Source organism: Manacus candei, unplaced genomic scaffold, assembly GCF_025592945.1.
Source record: "Manacus candei isolate 608988 ecotype Guabito, Panama unplaced genomic scaffold, ASM2559294v1 h1tg000005l, whole genome shotgun sequence".
In the NCBI taxonomy this organism is placed as follows: domain Eukaryota; kingdom Metazoa; phylum Chordata; class Aves; order Passeriformes; family Pipridae; genus Manacus; species Manacus candei.
The window spans coordinates 16,267,737-16,286,898 of NW_026138053.1; the positions used below are offsets into that span (position 1 = coordinate 16,267,737).

General features: G+C 37.3%; 3 protein-coding genes across 5 annotated transcripts in view; 1 reads left to right on the forward strand and 2 right to left on the reverse strand.

Annotated features, from left to right (window-relative positions):
- Window positions 1–457, reverse strand: part of SASS6 (SAS-6 centriolar assembly protein) — a 13,249-nt gene extending 12,792 nt beyond the window's left edge. Inside the window, exon 1 of the mRNA XM_051803398.1 lies at window positions 304–457. Coding sequence (XP_051659358.1) covers window positions 304–407 — 104 coding nt within the window. The 5' untranslated portion in view covers window positions 408–457. The remainder of the gene's footprint in view (window positions 1–303) is intronic.
- TRMT13 (tRNA methyltransferase 13 homolog) lies at window positions 406–6,897 on the forward strand. Of its 2 annotated transcripts, none has more exons than XM_051803577.1 (11): window positions 406–555; window positions 901–947; window positions 1,036–1,102; window positions 1,912–1,974; window positions 2,104–2,173; window positions 2,572–2,678; window positions 3,609–3,776; window positions 4,052–4,124; window positions 4,803–4,877; window positions 5,765–6,179; window positions 6,496–6,897. In XM_051803577.1, the coding sequence occupies exons 1-11, from the start codon at window positions 406–408 to the stop codon at window positions 6,689–6,691; spliced, it is 1,431 nt and encodes a 476-aa protein (XP_051659537.1). In that variant the 3' UTR covers window positions 6,692–6,897. The 2 variants fall into 2 exon arrangements, with proteins under 2 accessions (XP_051659537.1, XP_051659548.1); XM_051803588.1 differs by having other exon boundaries at window positions 5,765–6,134; window positions 6,463–6,897.
- LRRC39 (leucine rich repeat containing 39) lies at window positions 6,700–19,073 on the reverse strand. Of its 2 annotated transcripts, XM_051803702.1 has the most exons (11): window positions 18,003–19,073; window positions 17,261–17,317; window positions 16,646–16,691; window positions 14,581–14,739; window positions 13,578–13,683; window positions 12,085–12,241; window positions 11,405–11,541; window positions 9,751–9,896; window positions 9,235–9,387; window positions 8,037–8,176; window positions 6,701–7,029 (listed from the first exon to the last, which is right to left on the reverse strand). In XM_051803702.1, exons 4-11 carry the CDS (start codon window positions 14,703–14,705, stop codon window positions 6,974–6,976), a joined length of 1,020 nt encoding a protein of 339 aa, XP_051659662.1. In that variant the 5' UTR covers window positions 14,706–14,739; window positions 16,646–16,691; window positions 17,261–17,317; window positions 18,003–19,073; the 3' UTR covers window positions 6,701–6,973. The 2 variants fall into 2 exon arrangements, with proteins under 2 accessions (XP_051659672.1, XP_051659662.1); XM_051803712.1 differs by lacking the exons at window positions 17,261–17,317; window positions 18,003–19,073 and having other exon boundaries at window positions 6,700–7,029; window positions 14,581–14,804; window positions 16,646–16,899.
- Window positions 19,074–19,162: the final 89 nt, after the last annotated feature.

Sequence of the window (19,162 nt, forward strand, 5' to 3'; positions counted from 1 at the left end):
GCTCCCTTGGCGAGGCACCCACAGCACCCGCTCGGCCCCGCCGGCTGTCCCCGGCCTCGGTACACCCGGCCCCTCCCCTGTGCCCCGGAGGGTGCCCACGGCAGTCCCAAAGCGCAGAGACCGGGGAGCGCTCCTGCGTGCGGCGCTCAGAGCACGGGGCCAGCGGGGAGGAGGAAAGCGCCTGTCGCTCGCAGCCCCTCTAAAGAACGCAGTGCAGCTCCCGCGCAGCCGGTGCGGACGCCTAGCCCGCCCGCCAGCCCGGCTGCCGCTCCGGCTGCCGCTCCGGCTGCCGCTCCGGCTCACCGCTCCTCACAGCCGCGGCCCTGCAGCCGCACGGGCACGACCCGGTCGAAGATCCGCTCCGCCGCCATCTTGCGCTGGGCGCCCGCGGGGCGGGGTCGCAACATGGAGGCGCAGGGGCCGCCGGGAGCGGCGATGGCGGCGGCGGGGCCGCAGCCGGGGCGGTGTGGACACTTCGTGGAGAGGAAAGGGCGCTTCTGCAGGATGGTCCCGGCGCCGGGGAGGCGCTTCTGCGGAGAGCACGGGCAGGAGGAGGTGCAGGGCCCCTTCTCCGGCCGGGAGGGCGGGAGGGCTTGGGCAGCCCCGGCGGTACCGCGGGGCCCTGGTCCGTCAGCACCGGGAGATTGGCAGCGCCTGTGCCTCCCTCCGAGCCCTCGTGTGCCGAGGCACTCGGGCAGCCCAGCAGTAACGCTGCTGTTGTATTATAGGTTTATTATTTTAGGATCCAGTTAAGTATTAAATTCTTCTCTCAGTTTCTCCATTCTGGTTAACCCACCTACCTCTGAATAGATGTTTTATGAAACCGATGCCCCTAAACAGCTTTTATGAAACAGGACACTGAATGCATGCTGAACTGTTGTCTAAAACTTTTCTAACTAGGAACAAAATGACAGAAAAAGAATTCCCTGCCCTCTTGATCCAAAACAGTGAGTATATGTAAATGCTTTCCCTATTCTTTGTCAGAGTTCACATGACAAATGCTATTACTTACTTTTCTTTCCATTTTGATTTTAGCACTGTATATGAAGACCAACTACAAAAGCATTTAAAAAAATGTAATTCAAGAGAGAAGCCAAAGCCCGTAAGTGCAGCATAAAATCAGCACTTCCTTTCAGATTTAAGACCTTAAACATTACATCTCTGTAGAGAATTTGTTGTGCTGACAACAGCTGACAGCACTTCTAGCAAGCACTACAGTAAGGACAGCATGGAAGCTGAAGAAGTACTTCCTGAAATGGAATTCATGTTCCAGTCTCCTCCTGTTCTGTGTCCCTTCACACTGTAATTTGGTACAACTTTTCAGTTCTCTTAGTTACAAAAAAAACCCAAAAGCTGAATTAATTTTTCTCAAAAATGTACCCTGAGAACAGCCTCTTGCAATGCCATTCATTTTGGAGGCTGGGTGAGAGGTTGTCCTCGGAAAGCAGAACTAGCAGGGAGGCTCTAGGTACTTTCAGCCAACTCCTGGTTCCTGCAGGCCAGCAGTGAGTCACGGAAAGCTGGGCAGACACTTGCAGCAGTGCTGAGGGAAGGAACAGAATATGTGTTTAAAAGCTGTTCCCAGAAAAGATGGCTTCTTTATTGCCTTTCTGCCTTATTAGTATTGCACTGTCACTGTTACCTGAGAAACAATAACAAATGGTCTCTGCAATCAGTCCAGTAAGCACTGCTGCTTAAATCTTGTGAACATGTTCAATCTTGTAAAAACGTGTCAGAACACTCATTTGTGCCAGGGATTCAGGATTGGGCTATAGGAAGAGAAATTACGTGGAAAATCTTATTGTGCTGTGGATACCTATTGCTACATATCTTATGATAAAAATGCTGAAGAATGTAGTAATTTGCTTCCTGGTAATTAACAGAATCAGATTTTTCTTTGATTTTTTAAAGGTCTACTTTGTTCAAGATATTAATGCAGGTTTAAAAGATGTGGCAGAAATACCAGAAAAGCAAGTGAGTATAATTATTTGTTTTTAAGTTCAGTCCTTACATAACATGTTGCAATTTATCATATGAGTATAAAGCACTAGAAAACTTAAAAGGTCTTATATTTATAGGTGGCTTTTTTTTTTCCTTAAAAAGGTCACTTTATCTTCTCTATCCAGTGAAGAGCTGCAGAACTTAATTGTCAAGTTGAAAAAAGCAAGTAATGGTGAGCTTACTTAATACTAGATATAATGTTTTAAATTGAATTTATTAAGTTTTTCATTGTTATTTCCATTGTTAGATATCTGTAAAAATATGCGACGTGGTATTAAACACATATGAAGTAATTATCAGATAGACTCCAACAGCTAAATGTTACTATGAAAAATAAACTAGACTGAGAGAATGATAAAACACCTATCCTTTGTTCCCTTCAGTTTTTGTTTCCCACTCAAATATTACTACAGATAACAATTATAAACATATGATGAGAGATTTATGTTCCTAACAGACTGTTTGCTAGTGCTACAGATCGAGCTCATGTCACTATTGTAACATGTGTTACAAACCAGAAACTCTTGGAAACTGGAAAGCGATGCCTAAAAGTTTTGCATTTCCGTGCAGGCCTGGAACTTCATCTTAAGGAAGAAATACTGTCCCACCAGGCTTTACAAGAAGCCTTAAATGACCCAAAGAATGGGGAATCTGCTTTCAAACACTTGAAACAACAGGTGTGGTCACTGATTTACTAATAGCTATAGATGGGTTTGGAGTGCAATTGTGCTGCTGTAAATTTGAGCAACTCTGTGTGTATAATGCTAGTAGCTTCCTATAGAGGAAATCTGATATGCTTTACAACTTTGTGCTCTTCAAATAAGAGCATATATACAGCCCGTGAATGGCTGCTTTCTTAAGTGTGAATAACAGAAGCTTATTTACTGAAATAAAATTTAAATTGTGTGGTGTTCTGAATTATTACTTAAATATTCATATTTTTTATTAACTCGTAATAAAACTGAACTACAAAAAGTAAAATATTTGTTAAGAAGGAGTCTTTTACTTTTGCTGTAAGAGCTGGTCCTGGGTCTCCTGGTTGTGTAAGAGATGCACAAAAAGAATTGGAGAGCCTGAATTAACCTTCTGCCTTTTTAATGTGTATTAAACAGCAGAAATTTTAAGGGAGATAGATTGTATAGTGTAGTAAAATGGAAAGGTTTGGGAAGAAAAATTTAACAGTGAGAAATGTGTGTTTCCTGTGCTCTACTTTCCTTTCCTGTGTATTACAAAACACATAACTGCAGGAGAGAGAGAGCTCTGCAGGCACTGATGCTTTACAGAAAATGCAGTACAGTACCCATATTTTGGATGGCTACTTTGAAGATCAGCGAGAAGAATATTATAATGTGTACCTGAACCCCAGTATCCATTCCACAGAGTTCTGAGTGGAGTTCTGTGAGCAGGGGAAGAAGGGCAGGGTACTGCTGACTAGTCAGAATGTATAATCCCTCTGTACAAACAACATCTTTTCCTTAATCCCTCACTGAGGGGGAGGCTTGAAAGAGTCATCTGCAGTTTGGTGATGTAATCATTTTTCTATAAGGCATCACAATACACTGTGTATATATTTGCTTGGTTCACAAATAATCTTTTGATGTTTGTAGGCTTCTATTTTAGGTAACATGGAAAGATTGCATTTACTTGGTCCAGGAAGATGTTTTGTTGAGTTTGGAGCTGGGCGAGGAAAGCTGTCTCATTGGGTTGATGTTGCTTTACAGAATGTTGAAAATGTGCAGTTTTTGCTTGTGGAAAGAGCGACCACAAGATTCAAGGTAAGAGGATTGTCACATTAGCAGTGTGTGATTTTTAAACTCTTGCCATTGAAGCTGTTAGTATTAGATTTTTAACTTCAATAAATTTAAATTTCAAAAGTTCTACATTCTGTACTTCGCCAATAGCAAACTTATTAGAAAAAAAATCCTCGTGTTTAATGTTGGAAATTCACAGATGTTGACTTGACAGGAAAAAGGTCTGGCATTAATACCCAGAGCAATATTATAATTATTAGTGGCCAGCCCTACTTAATAATCTTGTTCTGTTTAAACAGGTGGATGGAAAACATAAAAGAAGAGATTCTATATTTGAGAGGCTTCAAGTTGATATTCAGCACTTATGTTTAAGTAAGTTCCTTCTTGGCTTGTGTCACTCTGAAATAGAGGCTTATTCTTAAATTTTGAATACTGGGGTTCAAGTCAGTTTGTATGTAGAATGCTTAAATGGTCTTGGTTTTGAAGATTATTCTCAGTGGTTGCTTGGATATGTTAATGCTATGTGTATACACATATATACATACACACAGGCATGTGTATATATACACACATTTTAAATGGACATTTAAAGTTTTCTACTCTATACACTTGCAGGACATCATTACAGGTGAGAAATACCAAAACAAGTGGATTTTGAAGGTTTTTTTAGAACTTGCAGGCTTAAACATCTTTGCATTATTTGGTTTAGGTACAAGTATGCACCATCAATGCTATAGAATTTGTGAGAACACTTCTCATAAGGAGATGCATTAATGTCATATTTACCTTTCCTAGGCAGTATAGAAAGGCTGAAATGGTTAAATGTGCTTCCCAGCCACAGCATCCTATTCTTTTAATTTGTTTTAGTAAAAGAAACTTTCCTTTGACCAAACCACTGTAGTTTTAGTAGTGATAAACATTTATTTCTAAGTGTGCAGAAATTATTTTATTCAGAAAAAATGTTGCCCCAACTATAATAATATATAGGTGCTAGGGTTATTGTGGATTGCATGAGGGGTTTGTTGGTTGTTTGGTTTTTTCCCTCTCCAGGTAAGGTACCTATTTTGGAGAAGAAGAAACTACCAGTGGTAGGAATTGGGAAGCATTTGTGTGGTGCTGCAACAGGTATGAATTATAGATGTGTGAACTGCAGAAAGTTAGGATACTAAATCTTACACTCTGAATGGACTGATCTTCCAGACTATCCTTTTAAGCTCTTCTTGCCCTCTAACCCTTTGTTGGTGAATATAGCAGTTATATTCTAATTACCTATTGACTCCAGTGGAATAGTAAAAGGATAATAGGTGCAAGGATAGTTTAGGCAGAAGTAAAGCCTTTCTTGGGCTCTATAGATTAGAACAAAGAATGCTGTGTGGTGGCATGGGTCACTTGTAATCTGGTGAAAGTACTTTTTTTAGCACAGTTGCCTCTTTGAAATATTTTTCTTTTAAATTTGTGTTGGCTGTTTGAATATGTATCCCAAGCAAACAAATAAGAATGTGTTTCTGTCCTGATAATTTTAAACTAATATTTTTCTAACATCATATGCTTACTACTTAAAGATATCTCAAACATGACACCTTTCTAGGCATTGTGACAAAGATGATACAGTTAAGCATTTAAGAAGTACATGTGCATGTTAAATAGATTGTGTTGTAGATATCAAATTTCTGGAGCAAATAGTTGCATGTTTTACAGGGAGGAGATTCTCCTACAATATGCCAATTTATTACCCAAGTGTTTCAAATTCACTTCCGTAGAACAAATATTCCAGAGGATAAGCCCTGAAGAGCTCTGGAGGTCTCATAATATTAATTTAGCATTTAGGGTTTTCATGTTTTCAAAGCATGCTTGTCATTTTTTTATCATTAAAATTGTGTTTTGGCTTAGTTTGTGATGTATGATTTTATTTTTCTTCATAGAAAGTACATTCCCAATCATGATAGAGCCTGTATAAATAATGGCATGGTGTTTATGGATATTTTTTTGGTGGTGTATCTGTTCATTCCCAGATCTGGCTCTGAGATGCTTGGTTGAAAGTTACTCAACTTGCTGTGGTGGAGAAAATGAAGAGCCTGCGGCAAAACGCTGTAGGACTGCTACGACAGAGGTGGCTCCTGACACTGCTGCTGGTAATGGCAGCAACACAGAAGACCATAAGCCTGTAGCTGGAATTGTCATTGCTCTGTGTTGCCATCACAAGTGTGACTGGACACATTATGTAGGCAGAGAGTTCTTTAAATCAGTTGGACTGGGAGCAGTAGAATTCCATTATTTCCAGAGAATGAGTAGTTGGGCCACTTGTGGCATGCGAGAAACCACAAGCAAAGCCTCTACAAGTGAAGAAAGTGAAGACCAAACTAATGACACAGAAGAACATGAGCAAACATTCAGCACGGCAGAGAGTGGTTCTGATACATGGCAAGGGTATGTGATTTTTTTCCTAGCAAATGGACTCCAGCAGAAAAGCAAAATTATGTATAGTGGCACACTAAATTGTTTTGGGTTCTCAAAAGAACTCATTTTGCAGAAATAAACTTATTACTGAACTTACAGAAATACTTTACTTTAAAAATACAGGTTTTATGGATGTACATTTCAAAATATACCAACAGTCACAGTTGCCTGACTGAAATAAACTTACAGTGATTTCAGTAGTTTCTCTAAGCTTAACTACTAATGTTAACTAACCAAACTATTCCTCTGACAGATGTTCATTCTTTTCCTCCCTTTTATTCACTAGGATACTTACTGTTGAAGAACGAAAGGAGATAGGTTGCCTCTGTAAACGGCTGATTGATCACGGACGGATTGAATATTTACAACAACAAGGATACAAGGCTGCACTACAGTATTACACAGAGTCTGCTGTATCCTTGGAGAATGTCCTGTTGACAGCTGTCCCAAGTCCATTTTTGATAACAGAGCCAACTACATGACAGGAGATAATTTGGAATTGTTAGGGAAAAAAAAAACCTAAAAAACTTATCTGGATTTTTTTAAAAAGCTAATTCAGTGTTTACCAAAAAAAAAAATGTTTTAGTCTTTCCTGTACCCAGGAAAAGGTCTTATATTTCCCAGTGTCACTGGGAATTACACATATGCAAACCAGTTCTCATCAGTGGAAAAATAAAATCCCTAAGAAGATTTGACACCTGTTGTAGGCCTCTTTGCTGGGAAGAAGTATACTTGGTATTGTCTTCCATTCTCAGTTACATTCTTTATTCATTAGGATTTATGATCGGAGGAGGATCAGAAGTACAACTTTCCAGATTTCCTGAAAGACAACAAGTGAAAATAAGAGAGGAAATAACATACTTTATTTTCACTTTGAAGTTCAGGATAGCTTTGTATTTCCTCTTAAATTATTTAAGTAGGCCAAGGTTCTTTCATCAGCCTATGGTGCCAGGGGAATCTATCAAGGAAGAAAACTAACTTGTAAACTGTATTCTTGATAACTGTATTTTTGCTAATTTGATTATTCATTCATGAAATATTGATAAGAAAAAAGCTGGCCTAGTGTTCTAAATCAAGAGCATTTCATTCATTTTTTAAGCCTTCACAAAACACAGAATGAAGATCAGAGAGAACATTTATATCTGCAATGCAGTGCTCTCTGCAAGAAACAGCTGCCACCTGCACATCTGTTCAGAAGTGTTTAGTTTGGCTTCTTACTGCAACATTTAAACTGTTACCTTTGAGGCTACAAACAGCAAATTTTTGTCATAGTGTTTTAGAAATGAGAATAAACTGTGGGGCTGTTTTGTTTAGGTGACTGACTTCATGTCAGGGAAAGTAAGTTGTGAGAAACATCTGTTTATCAGGTGTTGATACTTCATTGCTAGAAGATGTATGTTGGGAACATAAGCATCTCTCCCTTATTCCTTCTTTGGTAGTACCATCTGGACAACATCCAGAAATAGGAAAAGTTGAACTTCATGAGATAAATGGTGCTGTAAGACCCAAACTATGTAAACTGATTAAATTACAAATACAAAAGACAGCTTCTACTTATCCCAGCTCTAGGTAACTCAGGCACTTTTATTCCTATGTTCCTACCAGAATATGTGCTGTTTGTGTGAAGACCTGCTGTGCCAACTCCTGATAAAAGCACCCCCTGCCCTCAGTAAAAATTGTTTTACAGATTTTTTGGAAAATGTTATTCATTTATTAAGAAGACTATTCATGTTTCATTTGTATATGTATCCTAGATTTTATTTATCCAGTTTGTTCTTCCCTTTCTCACTGTATTCCAGAGAGATCAGAATTAATAAAAAGTCATACCTGTTTTCTTGAGGGACTCCTGGATATACATGTGCATGAAGTCAATGCCGAACATTTCCTGCTGCTCCTCCTCCTCTGTATCCTCACACGGAGGGAGGGTTACCTCTAGCTCCAGTGGGTTGTCTCTGAAGTTGACAAATCTGATAATTCACCAAAAAAGGTTATGCTTGCAATAAGTTTTGTCCAGAGAAAACAATTCTTTTGAAACTGAATTAAGATTTGTCAATCACTATTTTGAGCAAAATTAAATAAGGCTTTTATTATACTAAACTCACCCCTCTATCAATAGTATTAAGTAAACTAAGAAGACTTTTTATAATAACACTAGCTGATTGTGGTGGGAAAAAACATTGCAGTCCTTGTCACTTTGTGTTCAGGTTTTCACTCCATAGTCAGGAGCATTGAGCTTCCACAAACAGGAGTGATGAGAACAACAGTGCAAATGCCTCCTCCCAGCTTTGCAGGGCAGTAGCCAGTCCTGTCTCTCTTTGTCCTTGGTCCATCCCTGCACCTATGCTTGCATATATTTGGTTTAAGAGGTGCTTCCAAAACAGCTGGAAACAGTAATTGTCTTACTGGGTTAGACATGATTTATATGGACTAGCATTCTTTCTCTAAAATGGCCAGCATCCAGGAATCCAAATGAAAATGCAAACAACAGGAAAGTTTCTGTCATGGTATACAAAGTAGTATTGCATACTCAATTAAGAATTTCCATTATTTTTTATTTTTCATATCCTTTTGTCCATGTCCTCATACCTAATCATTTTTGTTTAATTCTGAATGTTTGATTTCTCAGTGGCAAAGTTCTACTTTTTGCCATTTTTATACCTGTCACATATTTTTCTGCAGGCTTTTGGCTTTAGAGAGTGATATAAAAGGCCAGTTATGGGGGGGCATGAGGACATTTTGGAAATGAGAAAATGTATTATACCCTGCTTTTTCATTTGGGACTGTAACTATCATCATTCACTTCTTTAAGTGAGTTTCACTACACAAAGGTTGCTTGACCAGATCCTCAACTGTTGTGAATCTGTGCAATTATGCTGATTTATATGGTATTGTGTCCATCTGTACAACTGGGATCATGCCTTTTCTTTTCCTCTTCCTTAGTATCATTCTATGATATACAACTCAAAGAAGGCTTTAAAACTTATCTTCTAGTATTTCTATTTATATTTCTGTTGCTTTTTCTTACCTCAGATTTGTCATATCCTTCATACAAGCTGGAATATCCTTAAGCTTGTTGTTGCTAAGAACAAGAGTACTAAGATTTTTCATATTACAAATGGTTTCTGGCAAAGAGTTTATCTCATTCCTTTGGAGCCATAAAGTGTGGAGATTTTCCATTCTGAAAAACAGGTATTTGTGCACTCAATCAAGATATAGAAAATTAATCTTATCAATAATTACGATAAAATAAATAATTCTTCAGCCACATAAAGGCTGAAGAATGCAACAAGTCTCTAAGGAAACTCTCTATCCAAGATAATCACCTAGTCTCTGTTTGAAAATGTCATTGGCAATAAATATTTAACCTTATATTGTTAATTGAATGGATTATTCCAGCTCACCCAAACCATCACTTTAGGGCTGACAAAATCTTAAATTTGCTGTGAAGTTAACATAAAAATTATCTTTTGAAGTAGCATTTAATAATTAGAATTTCAGTGCAATGGAATTGAGACTAAGATGAGCTTTGAGTTTTATTTACCTGTCAATTGCATCAGGAAGCTCCTGGAGTTTATTTCCCCCCATATCTAACCATTCTAGATGTGGCATGTTGAGGAGAGCTGAAGGGATGGTAGTAAACTGATTCATGCACAAATCTATGTGTGAAAGCTTCTTTAAATCACTGAGCTGAAAAGAAGTGGAGATTTAATGCAAGTTTGTGTAGCTGTTGCAGCATTACAGCAGTGCTCTAAAAATGTTAACAAACATTACAACGTATTTTGGAGCTAGTTAACACGGAATGGTTTCTGAGTTACATTAGCTGGTATTGTCTAACAGTTACAGTTCTCACCTGGAAGGTAGGTAGGTTTGAAACTGGTCAGGCAGAAGAACTTTACCTCACCTGGTAGCAAGTGCCGTAAGTGCTGAGAGGCTGAAAGCCATGACTACAATGCATATATGCACTAAGCCTCATGGAGAAAGAGAATTTTAAAGACAGCACTGTCCTTAGTATGTCATACTCCATGAAATATGACATTTTTCATTAGTCAAATATTTAGATTTTTATGCATCAAATTGCACATACTGTATTTTAGAGTGGACCTTGACACCTTCCATGCTGTGAAGTCTACTAACATTCTAAAAATGCAACATAGCATCATTCAGTATTGCAGCACCTAACTCCTTTGGTGAATCATGCCTTCAGGTGCTTTTACAATGTTCAAGTGATACAAAGATAATTTATGGCAAATCTGATCCAACTGTCTAAACATTGAATGCCACTCAAGTACATACAACCAAAGCTTCACAGCATTCACATCACTGTAGTCTCGACAGGACAGAACTATGCATTTGCTATGAGCTGTTAATTTAAAAGCCATCACTCTACATTACACCATGTAACCTGTATCCATGTAAATTTTGTAAATCCTGGATTTTGGTTAATAGTGTATATTTCCATTTGAAGATTTGATATTGGGTATCACGGTCTGGATTCACTCAATTTTGCAAGGCACTGATTGCTGACAACTGTTGTCACTACTATGTTTTTAAATAAATTTTAAAAAGTATATATGGTTGCATACTTGTCATCTCCGTCTAAGAGACTAATAGTTAGAGATGCAGGTCTCTCTCACATGTAGGTCAGTTCAAATTAAAGCTCAGTAGTAGGTGAACAGTTGTTTTTATTCCCTGATAATTGTTTTCAATATTTGAGAACAACAATCGTTCAACTGCATGCATAGGCAGTTGTATAAATCACACAAACCCTTTTGAGAGCTAGTTGTTCTGGTCAAGATGCTTACAGTTGTGTCCTGGCATGTGGCATGAATTTCTACTCTCAACCATAAAAGAGAACTTCTCTCTGCTAAGGCATCAGATGGGCTAAACCAGTGAAGACATTCAGCCTAGACAAATTGACGTGAAGTGTATCACTGCCCTGTGTGCACTGCCAAGCCATTTATCTGGACAAAATAAAGATTGGCTCCTTCAGCTACTCAGGTATAAGTAGGTTTTTCTCACATGGCTTCAGTTTGACTAGTCATAAAAAAGGCTGTTCACATCAGCGTTTCTGTGGATCAGTTGTGAAATCAGAGTATCACAGCAAATCTGAAAACATGGAGTGCATCCTTTAATGATAATTGGGTTTGGATAAATTCAAAAAATATACATTAAACAAAACAAAAGAGTGTCAAAACCTGAGGAGGAAGATCACAGATATTCCTGTTGACAGCCAGTTCCAATCTTTCCAGACTGATGCAGTTACTTATTTCCTTTGGAACAGACTTTATTCTATTGTAACTGAGAAGCAGCTCTTGGAGGCTGGTCAGCTGGCCTGCAGAGAGCACAAATGAGACATGAGAAATGCTCATGTTCATTCTATTTGAAGTACAATATTACCTGTTTTGTCTTATCCTTTAACTGTTATAGAAATGCTCTGTGTTTTCACAAATTTAAAATAAAAAATTTTAAAAAAATCACTGAAATGCAAATAGTAGGACTTCAGGACTCTTTAGTACAGAGCTGCATTCTAAAACCCCAAAACTGAAAAATTATGAATAGACTGCTCATGCTGTGGACTCAGAACATGAAGCCTGTTTTTCAATATCACTTTTCTAGCTGCATTCTGATGTCTAGTCCCTGCTGTGCTTGCAGGCTTTTTTTTTCCACGGGGAGCTTTCATAAAGACATGTGTCTTCCATCCAGTCATTTTTTAATTTGTAGGCAATCTGTGGTTTGGAGATCTCTGTCTCACTGTCAGATTTAAATCATCTGTTTTCTAACTACCCAATAGGATTTTTAGACAGGGAAAGGGCACAAAAATGGCACATTTGTGCAATTTTCTTAGAAAAGCAGCTTAAAAGAAAGCACAGCTCACCAATTTCCTTAGGTACACTTTCAATTGAGTTCCGGGATAGATCCAGAACAACAAGACTCTGAAATCTTCCAATAAATTGAGGAATTTTCTGCAGACTAGTTCTATGAAGCTGCCATTCCTGGAGATGGACTAGTTTCAATAAGCACGAAGGTAGTGTCTAAGACAAAAAATATGAACCAGAAGAAATTCAGCTTAGTATACAAGAAGAATACAGGCTGAGGTAGAAATTTTATTTGAACACTAACAGACTTTCGTTCTTCTTAAGCTATACTGTAACATGTAGGTTACGAAATGAATCCTGGTAATTGATTTCTAAAACATGCTAAAAGTAGCAAGCATAACTGATACTATTTCAATATCATATATATTAGGAAAAGGTTTATATTTTATAAGGTTTTATATCAATATGTTAGGAAAAGGTTCTTCCTTCAGAGAGTGGCTGGGCACTGGAACAGGCTCTCCAGGTCACAGCACCAAGCCTGACAGAGTTCAAGAGATGTTTGGACAACACATGGTGGGATTCTTGGGCTGTCCTGTGCAGGGCCAGGAGTTGGAATCTATGATCCTTGTGGGTCCCTTCCAACTCAGGATATTCCATGATCCCAAAGTGAACCCACTGTGGGCTGTCATTGTGATCACAGATTTAGCCTGCCCCCTTTTTGCTCCCAGTATTTACATACCTGCACTACCGTCATTGATTGACAAGTTTGAGACTTGCTTTGGTTTGTTTGTTTCTTTCTTTTTTTTTTCAACAAAGTCAACATGACTGAAGATGAAATTGCTCTAAATAGATTTCTGCACATAAAGGGAGATTTAAATTCTGTTTCATAGTCTCTTAAGAAAAACAGTGAGCAGCTGAGAGTAGAAGAGCTGGGGGACAGAAAAACTACAATGTATGCAAAGAGTTCCAAACAAGGAACACCTGCCTATGGGTCTGGCTCTCCCGCTGGCTTCAACACGGCCTAATTCTCATCACTTCATAGCAACTGGTATCTGCATCTCTCTGTGGCTCAGAGGGCTGTGAACTTACACTCTGACATTATAAGCTGTTAGTGGCTTACCTCCACGCATCAGAAACCACAATAATAGTGTTCTGGGAACCTACTGCCTTATTTCTGCTCTTAGAAAGTAAACAATGGTAAGAAATATTGTCATGCACCTAAACAACAGAGTTTTCACCTTGATAATTTCAGTAGTTCTGGTGTGTTAATGTTAAATGAGGATTTATGTCATGAAACTCATAATTCGGAATGTAAATAATTTCTGATGCAGAAAAGCCTTTTAGGCTATATTTTTGCCTAAGAGTAATGCTTAATATTCATGACTAAAAAAAACCAGCTTGCTTTTACACTCACAACAACATGTCCCAACTCACTGTTAGCAAAGCACACAGTGAGTACTTAACAAAAATAGTACAACTGTGTAAGTGTAAAGTTGTAAATAGTAGTTTTCTAATGCATCAGTCATTCAACATGCATTCCTATCAACACTACCTTCCATTCTTCTTCCTCTATCCTTAAAATTGCTCTTCCACCTTCATTAATAACTCTTTCTTTGAGCTTTGCCAAAGCAGCTCTTTCCTCCCAGACAAGCAGTAGCCTACAAGGGAAAGATCTGTCAGTGGGGCAACAGTGAATACAGACAATAATTACTATCCTATCTATTTTCTGGAAAAAAAGACACAGTAGCCTTTTTGGATGTCAAACAATGTTAATTATATCTGGATGCTAAAAATACTATCAAATTGAGGGAAGACAAACAATTAATCTAGTAATTAATGAGGTAATTCTATATATAGGAATTCTATTTTACAGTTCTTCAAATTTACATTCAGAAGGAGGACATTACTTAATTAACTTTCAACATGTTGCAGCAGGGCAACAGAATATAAAGTCATGTGGAACTAAGTTCCAAAGCCTTAATTTTGAGGCAGTCTCCTAAAAGGAAAACCTTCCATTACACCAAATGTAAGTTCAACAAAACAAGGTCAATCAGCAAGAGATTCTTTTAGCTTGATTTCCAAAGAGGACTTCAACAAGAACTATGACAATTAGGCTAATTCTCTTTCTTTCTGCTTGTATTTTCCATTAGTAGCTTTTGGATTTGCCATTCCATTTTAGACACATCTGATAAATCAGGAAGAGGTCTAAAAATAGAATGCTAAATTTCTTCAAATTTAAATTGCTGTCCAGACAGAAAACTAAGTGACCCTATTAATGCCTCTATGGAGAAAAAACCAAATTTCCACAGGTTAGAGTATCCACACAGTTATTTTAGTATCTGAATTTAACGGATTTGGTCTATATACTAATATTTTTATCATAGACACAATTCTTGGTTTGACCTGACCATATTGCTAGATTCTAACCACTGGGAATTCTGCTGGAGTAACAACTAAAGAATTAGAGTCTGGATGAGTTTGAAAAGATTAATTACAGTCTTCTGAAATGCAACATATAGTCTAACTTTCCACATAATTAAAGATCTACAATTTACCTTCCTGCAGACCTCTGCCTGAGTTCCTTTTCTTTCTGTAATTCTTCATTTATCTTGTGTATTCTCACTTCCCAAAGTGTCTTCACAGCAGTGAATGTGCCAAGGCAAACAACAGTTTCAGCCATGATCCTTTACATGTTCAAATGCAGTCCCAGGAATCTGATGGAACACATCAGCCCATGTATCAGTTACCAGCTGGGGACAGTGACATGAGAGCTAAAACCCTGCAATATCTATTTCATTGTATTATTACACGCAGTTAATGTATAGAACAAACAGGATTTTACCATCTGCTTTCTCTTTATAAAAATAGACAACAGCACCTAGTGAAACTGTCTTGTACTAAGAAATGGTATTCTTGAAGTCTCTGTATTCTTATTCAGCTTCTCTCAGTTCCTTCCAATGGTAGGCTAAGTACTGCAGATTTGAGCATTTATTCCCATCCCAGGAAGAAATTAAGCTGTTACCTGCAATGTAAGGCAGTTAAATTCTGATACCTGCATCCTGGCAGCTACCTGATATAAGCACTTGTGACTTAAGGAGTTTTGCACTTTACAAAAACGGAACTGTTCCTGGAAATAAATTAGTAAACTTTATTTGCATTCATTTTCTTCATGGTTTAACTCATTATAATGCATTTTATAGTTAGTAATGCATTACCTTTAAGAAAAGGGTTTTAAATTTTTCTGATTTGTGTTTGAATCTTCTTGTAGCCCTGCTGAGCATCAGGATCCACATTTAAAATTAAATTCAGTCTAAAGTTTTGAAGTCACCTATCCCTTAGTGAGATAATTAAGATATATTTTCCTGAAAAGCAGCGAAGTAGGATATTCAGCCATCCTAATCAGTGCACCACTCTGAAAATCATTCATATTACCATTACTGCAGTCATTTGGGGAAAGGGTTTGTCTTTTAGAACCAATCTTTTCTATTATATTTATTCCATTATAATTGTGTGTGGCCTGGACAAGCTACAATTGCTCAGTGAACATTTTTGTTTTCAAACTGTCAATCATTCTATTTGCTTACTATGTCTTTTGTTAACATACTTACTTGTAAAGCATTATTATACTGAAATAATTTAATTAGACAAATAAAATGTAAAATATTAGGATTGCTTCCTGTTGTAAAGACAACATAAAAATCAAATTATAATGCCTGAATAAATAAGAAGCTGGTCTGATACACTAATATTTAAGATTCTTAACTGTTCTCTGTTTGTTAAGGAAAAATGTCAGGATTTGACAAGTGACACAAATGGTAACCACAGTGTGGCACAGTGCAGTCTGGCATTTGGGTTCCAAAAGGATGGAATTTTTTCCTCTAAAGAGAGGATTGTATTCTCTTTCCCTCCCCCACATAATTGTGAGCACACTTGCTAGTTTGAAGGACTAACTAGTTTCTCTTTCAGTGGTCCACAGAGTAACTACTCTTCCCAGTCCTCATCCCAATATGCAATAGTAATGCTATATATGCATGAGGTCTTTTGCTCTAGCTAGTGGTTACAATTTAAATTGCCTGATTTTTTTCAGGATTAAATTTCTACTGAGATCAAGTGATTGAACTAATTTATAATTTCTTGTTTGGAGATTTTTTTCTTTAACTACAAGCCTTTTTGGAAAATTAGAAATCCTTTTATATAAACTGTGCAGAAAAGGGATATTTGTTAATAGTTGTACTAGTAACCCAGTATCATACTTTACAGTCAAAACAATACTTGTTTTTAGTAAATCTTAGTAAATCTCTGGGCAACTCCCTTTTGCTGTGGAAAGCACAATATTCAATAAGTGCTCCTTCAGAACCATGAAATATGAAAGGGACTAAATATATGACTATTTTCAGGATGATTTTATCATATAACAGGACTACCACCAAAAGCTTCTTGTTCTTAGATCTTATTATTTTTCAAGAAAATAAACCCCATAATACTCATGCCATCACAGCCAACAATTCAGGAGTGAATTCCCAACTGCAGCTCTAAAACAACTGCAAATTTACTCCCAAGTAACCAGATCTCCCTACAACTTCATCTCCAGGCATCAGAAAGAATTTAACAACAACTTACCTCAATTATTTGGTGTTTTCAAGGATTTTCTGTGACTCATTGCTTTCTGGACAAGAGCAGAGACAAATTACAAATCTTGTCTGTATTACCAAAACCATTTAGAACTCTCAGACTCCAATGCAATGTCAGTCTAGTTCTAATTTTAACCCATGCTGAGAATAGAAGGCATCACATGAGGCACTTCTGCAACCTCCCCCAAGCATTTACCACTGTAAAGTCTCCCCAGTTTGCTGAGCATGACAGGGCTCCCCTGAACTCCCACTTAAAAAAGTTACAAATTGTGAAAAAGAAGAACAAAGGAGTAATTGTTATTCTCTACAATGAGCTCATATTGAATTAAAAATAACAAAGATAAAAAAGTCTAGTTTTGAATTGAAAATGACAACTACTTGTTTACTCTAGTAATGTTTCTCTGCAATATAACTGAGCTTCAAAGTGCTAATAAACAGCAACACAGACTGAATAGACTAGAAAAAGTATTACATCACTAAGTATTTTACTCATTACTTCTGTCTATGCTGAAAAATTCTTTTGTTGAAGAATTTTAGTGCCAATTAGCAAAGTCCAGATAGAAAACTAATCTTTATCAAGAGGTACAGAGGGGTTGTTACTCACCCCTTTTCATGCTTCCAACCATGAAACATTTTTAACATTCTATTTCTTCAAATAGTCCTTAGAGAAGATAAAAGGAGAATCTGTCAGAATCTGTTTCTTCAGTCAAATGGAAAGAGAGAGACAACAATAATCACAGATCACTGTTTGAGGCAGAAGCCATAAAACTGGATAATTCTAACCAAGTGCACTGGAGTATAAAATGTGAAGATGAAATTTTAAAATATTGTGAGTTTGGTTATAAACCTACCATACAGAACTTTACAACTAAAAAAACCAAAACCACCCTCTTCAGTCTACAACCAACTAAATACTGGAACACCAATACCTATTTAAAAGACATTAAGTACTTTAGCTTTCAAGTCTTTCAACCTTCTATACTTTAAAAAACACAAACAAACATTATGCAAAAGCAAAAATGATCCAAAAGTTTCTTTGTTATAGGTATTTCTTCTTTCGGTTTTGGTATAGATTCAATCTCTTGATCAAAGCCAATCATAACTAAAAACCTAACCTCATTTGCTCCTCCCTAAAGACAGATAATTAGGGTAAAAAAACTCAACAGCTCTCCCATTTATTGGAGTCTTGAGAGACAAATTTCAGGCTCCTTGTGCAAGTAAAATTATTCTGTCTTAAATATTTCAAAATCACTTTATTGCTTTCTTTCATCTACTTATGTTTCCTGTGTTTATTTTCTCAGTGGTCATCAGATTAAAAAATATACTATTCAGACTGAGCCCCTTACCACAACAATATGCTTGCAGGAAAGCAGCCATTAGGCTGTGCTCTTTTGGTAGCCTTGAGTACTGTATGTTCAAGATCAGAAGAAATAGTTTGAATCACCTGTACAGCATTGCCTGCATGAAATTCACAAATAAAAACAATATTACAATTTTTTGTGGCTTTATTTTTTTATTAGGAATAAATAAATCTGATAAAAATGAATTAGGTGATAAGCATGATATATTAGTCAAACTTTGCAAGAAATGACCTTTATATAAAAGACCCTTATACCACAATAGAAATATAAATAGCACCTTACATGGATGCTCCATGCTCCCCCTCCTACATTACCAGCTTTCCTCTTGCTCACTTCCAGCATCAAGGATAGCAGGGATTCTACCTCTGATAGCCTGTCTCACATTTTCACAGCTAAATGCAATAGACAACTTTGGTCTACACTTCTGGAGAATGCTCCTGGGTTTGATATATCTAAAGAAAGGAGAAAATGTCCATTTTGTGCGTCACAGATTCATTTTTAAGGCCATATAACTCTCTTTTCTTGTGTCTGTTTGCACCTTAGGTTTCTAGAAGGTATTTATATCCAATGGTTTTCTTCCTATCTCCCATTATATCACCAGCACAATCCTCATCTGTTTAGTTCACCTTAAAGCCATGTAACTGTTTTCTGTTTTGAAGCCGTTAACTCGAACCTATTCATTATGTGCCTCGTATCTGAGTTTAGGAAAGCCTTATCTTACAAAGTATTTTTTAATGTCCACTCTTTGTTGAATCTGATTAATCTGGTAAATGCTAGTACCTGAAGATCAATAACACAGTGCAAGCTTTTGGAACACGTTCAGCTTACTGTCAGTCTTACCTAATATAAAAATAACAAAACAAGATCCTTCTTTTTTAATTTGTTTTCTCTTTCTTTCTTTCTTTCTCACTTGGTTTTAATGGACAGATGCTTTCTATAAGAAACAAAAATAACTGGAAAGCATTAGGGACTGAAACTACTTTCAGCTTATAAAAATACAGGATATTCTAGAGAGTATTAAGGTCCTGATAGTTATGAATTATTGTTATCAATAAGCATTTGAATAAATATGGCCTCTTCATTTATAATTTGATAAAGAGTACCTGTGCAAGTAATTGCCAGGAAAATGTGAACTAGCAAAAGAC

Bases quoted from the DNA above. Each gene is read 5' to 3' on its own strand.
- TRMT13 (XM_051803577.1), top strand. From the start codon at position 406: ATGGAGGCGCAGGGGCCGCCGGGAGCGGCGATGGCGGCGGCGGGGCCG. The intron at 2,679-3,608 runs GTGTGGTCACTG...TGATGTTTGTAG, and splicing joins TCAAACACTTGAAACAACAG to GCTTCTATTTTAGGTAACAT. The intron at 6,180-6,495 runs GTATGTGATTTT...TTTATTCACTAG, and splicing joins GGTTCTGATACATGGCAAGG to GATACTTACTGTTGAAGAAC.
- LRRC39 (XM_051803712.1), bottom strand. From the start codon at position 14,705: ATGGCTGAAACTGTTGTTTGCCTTGGCACATTCACTGCTGTGAAGACA. The intron at 13,684-14,580 runs GTAAATTGTAGA...TTTCCCTTGTAG, and splicing joins AGGCAGAGGTCTGCAGGAAG to GCTACTGCTTGTCTGGGAGG. The intron at 9,897-11,404 runs GTTTTGACACTC...ACTTCTTTTCAG, and splicing joins TCTGTGATCTTCCTCCTCAG to CTCAGTGATTTAAAGAAGCT.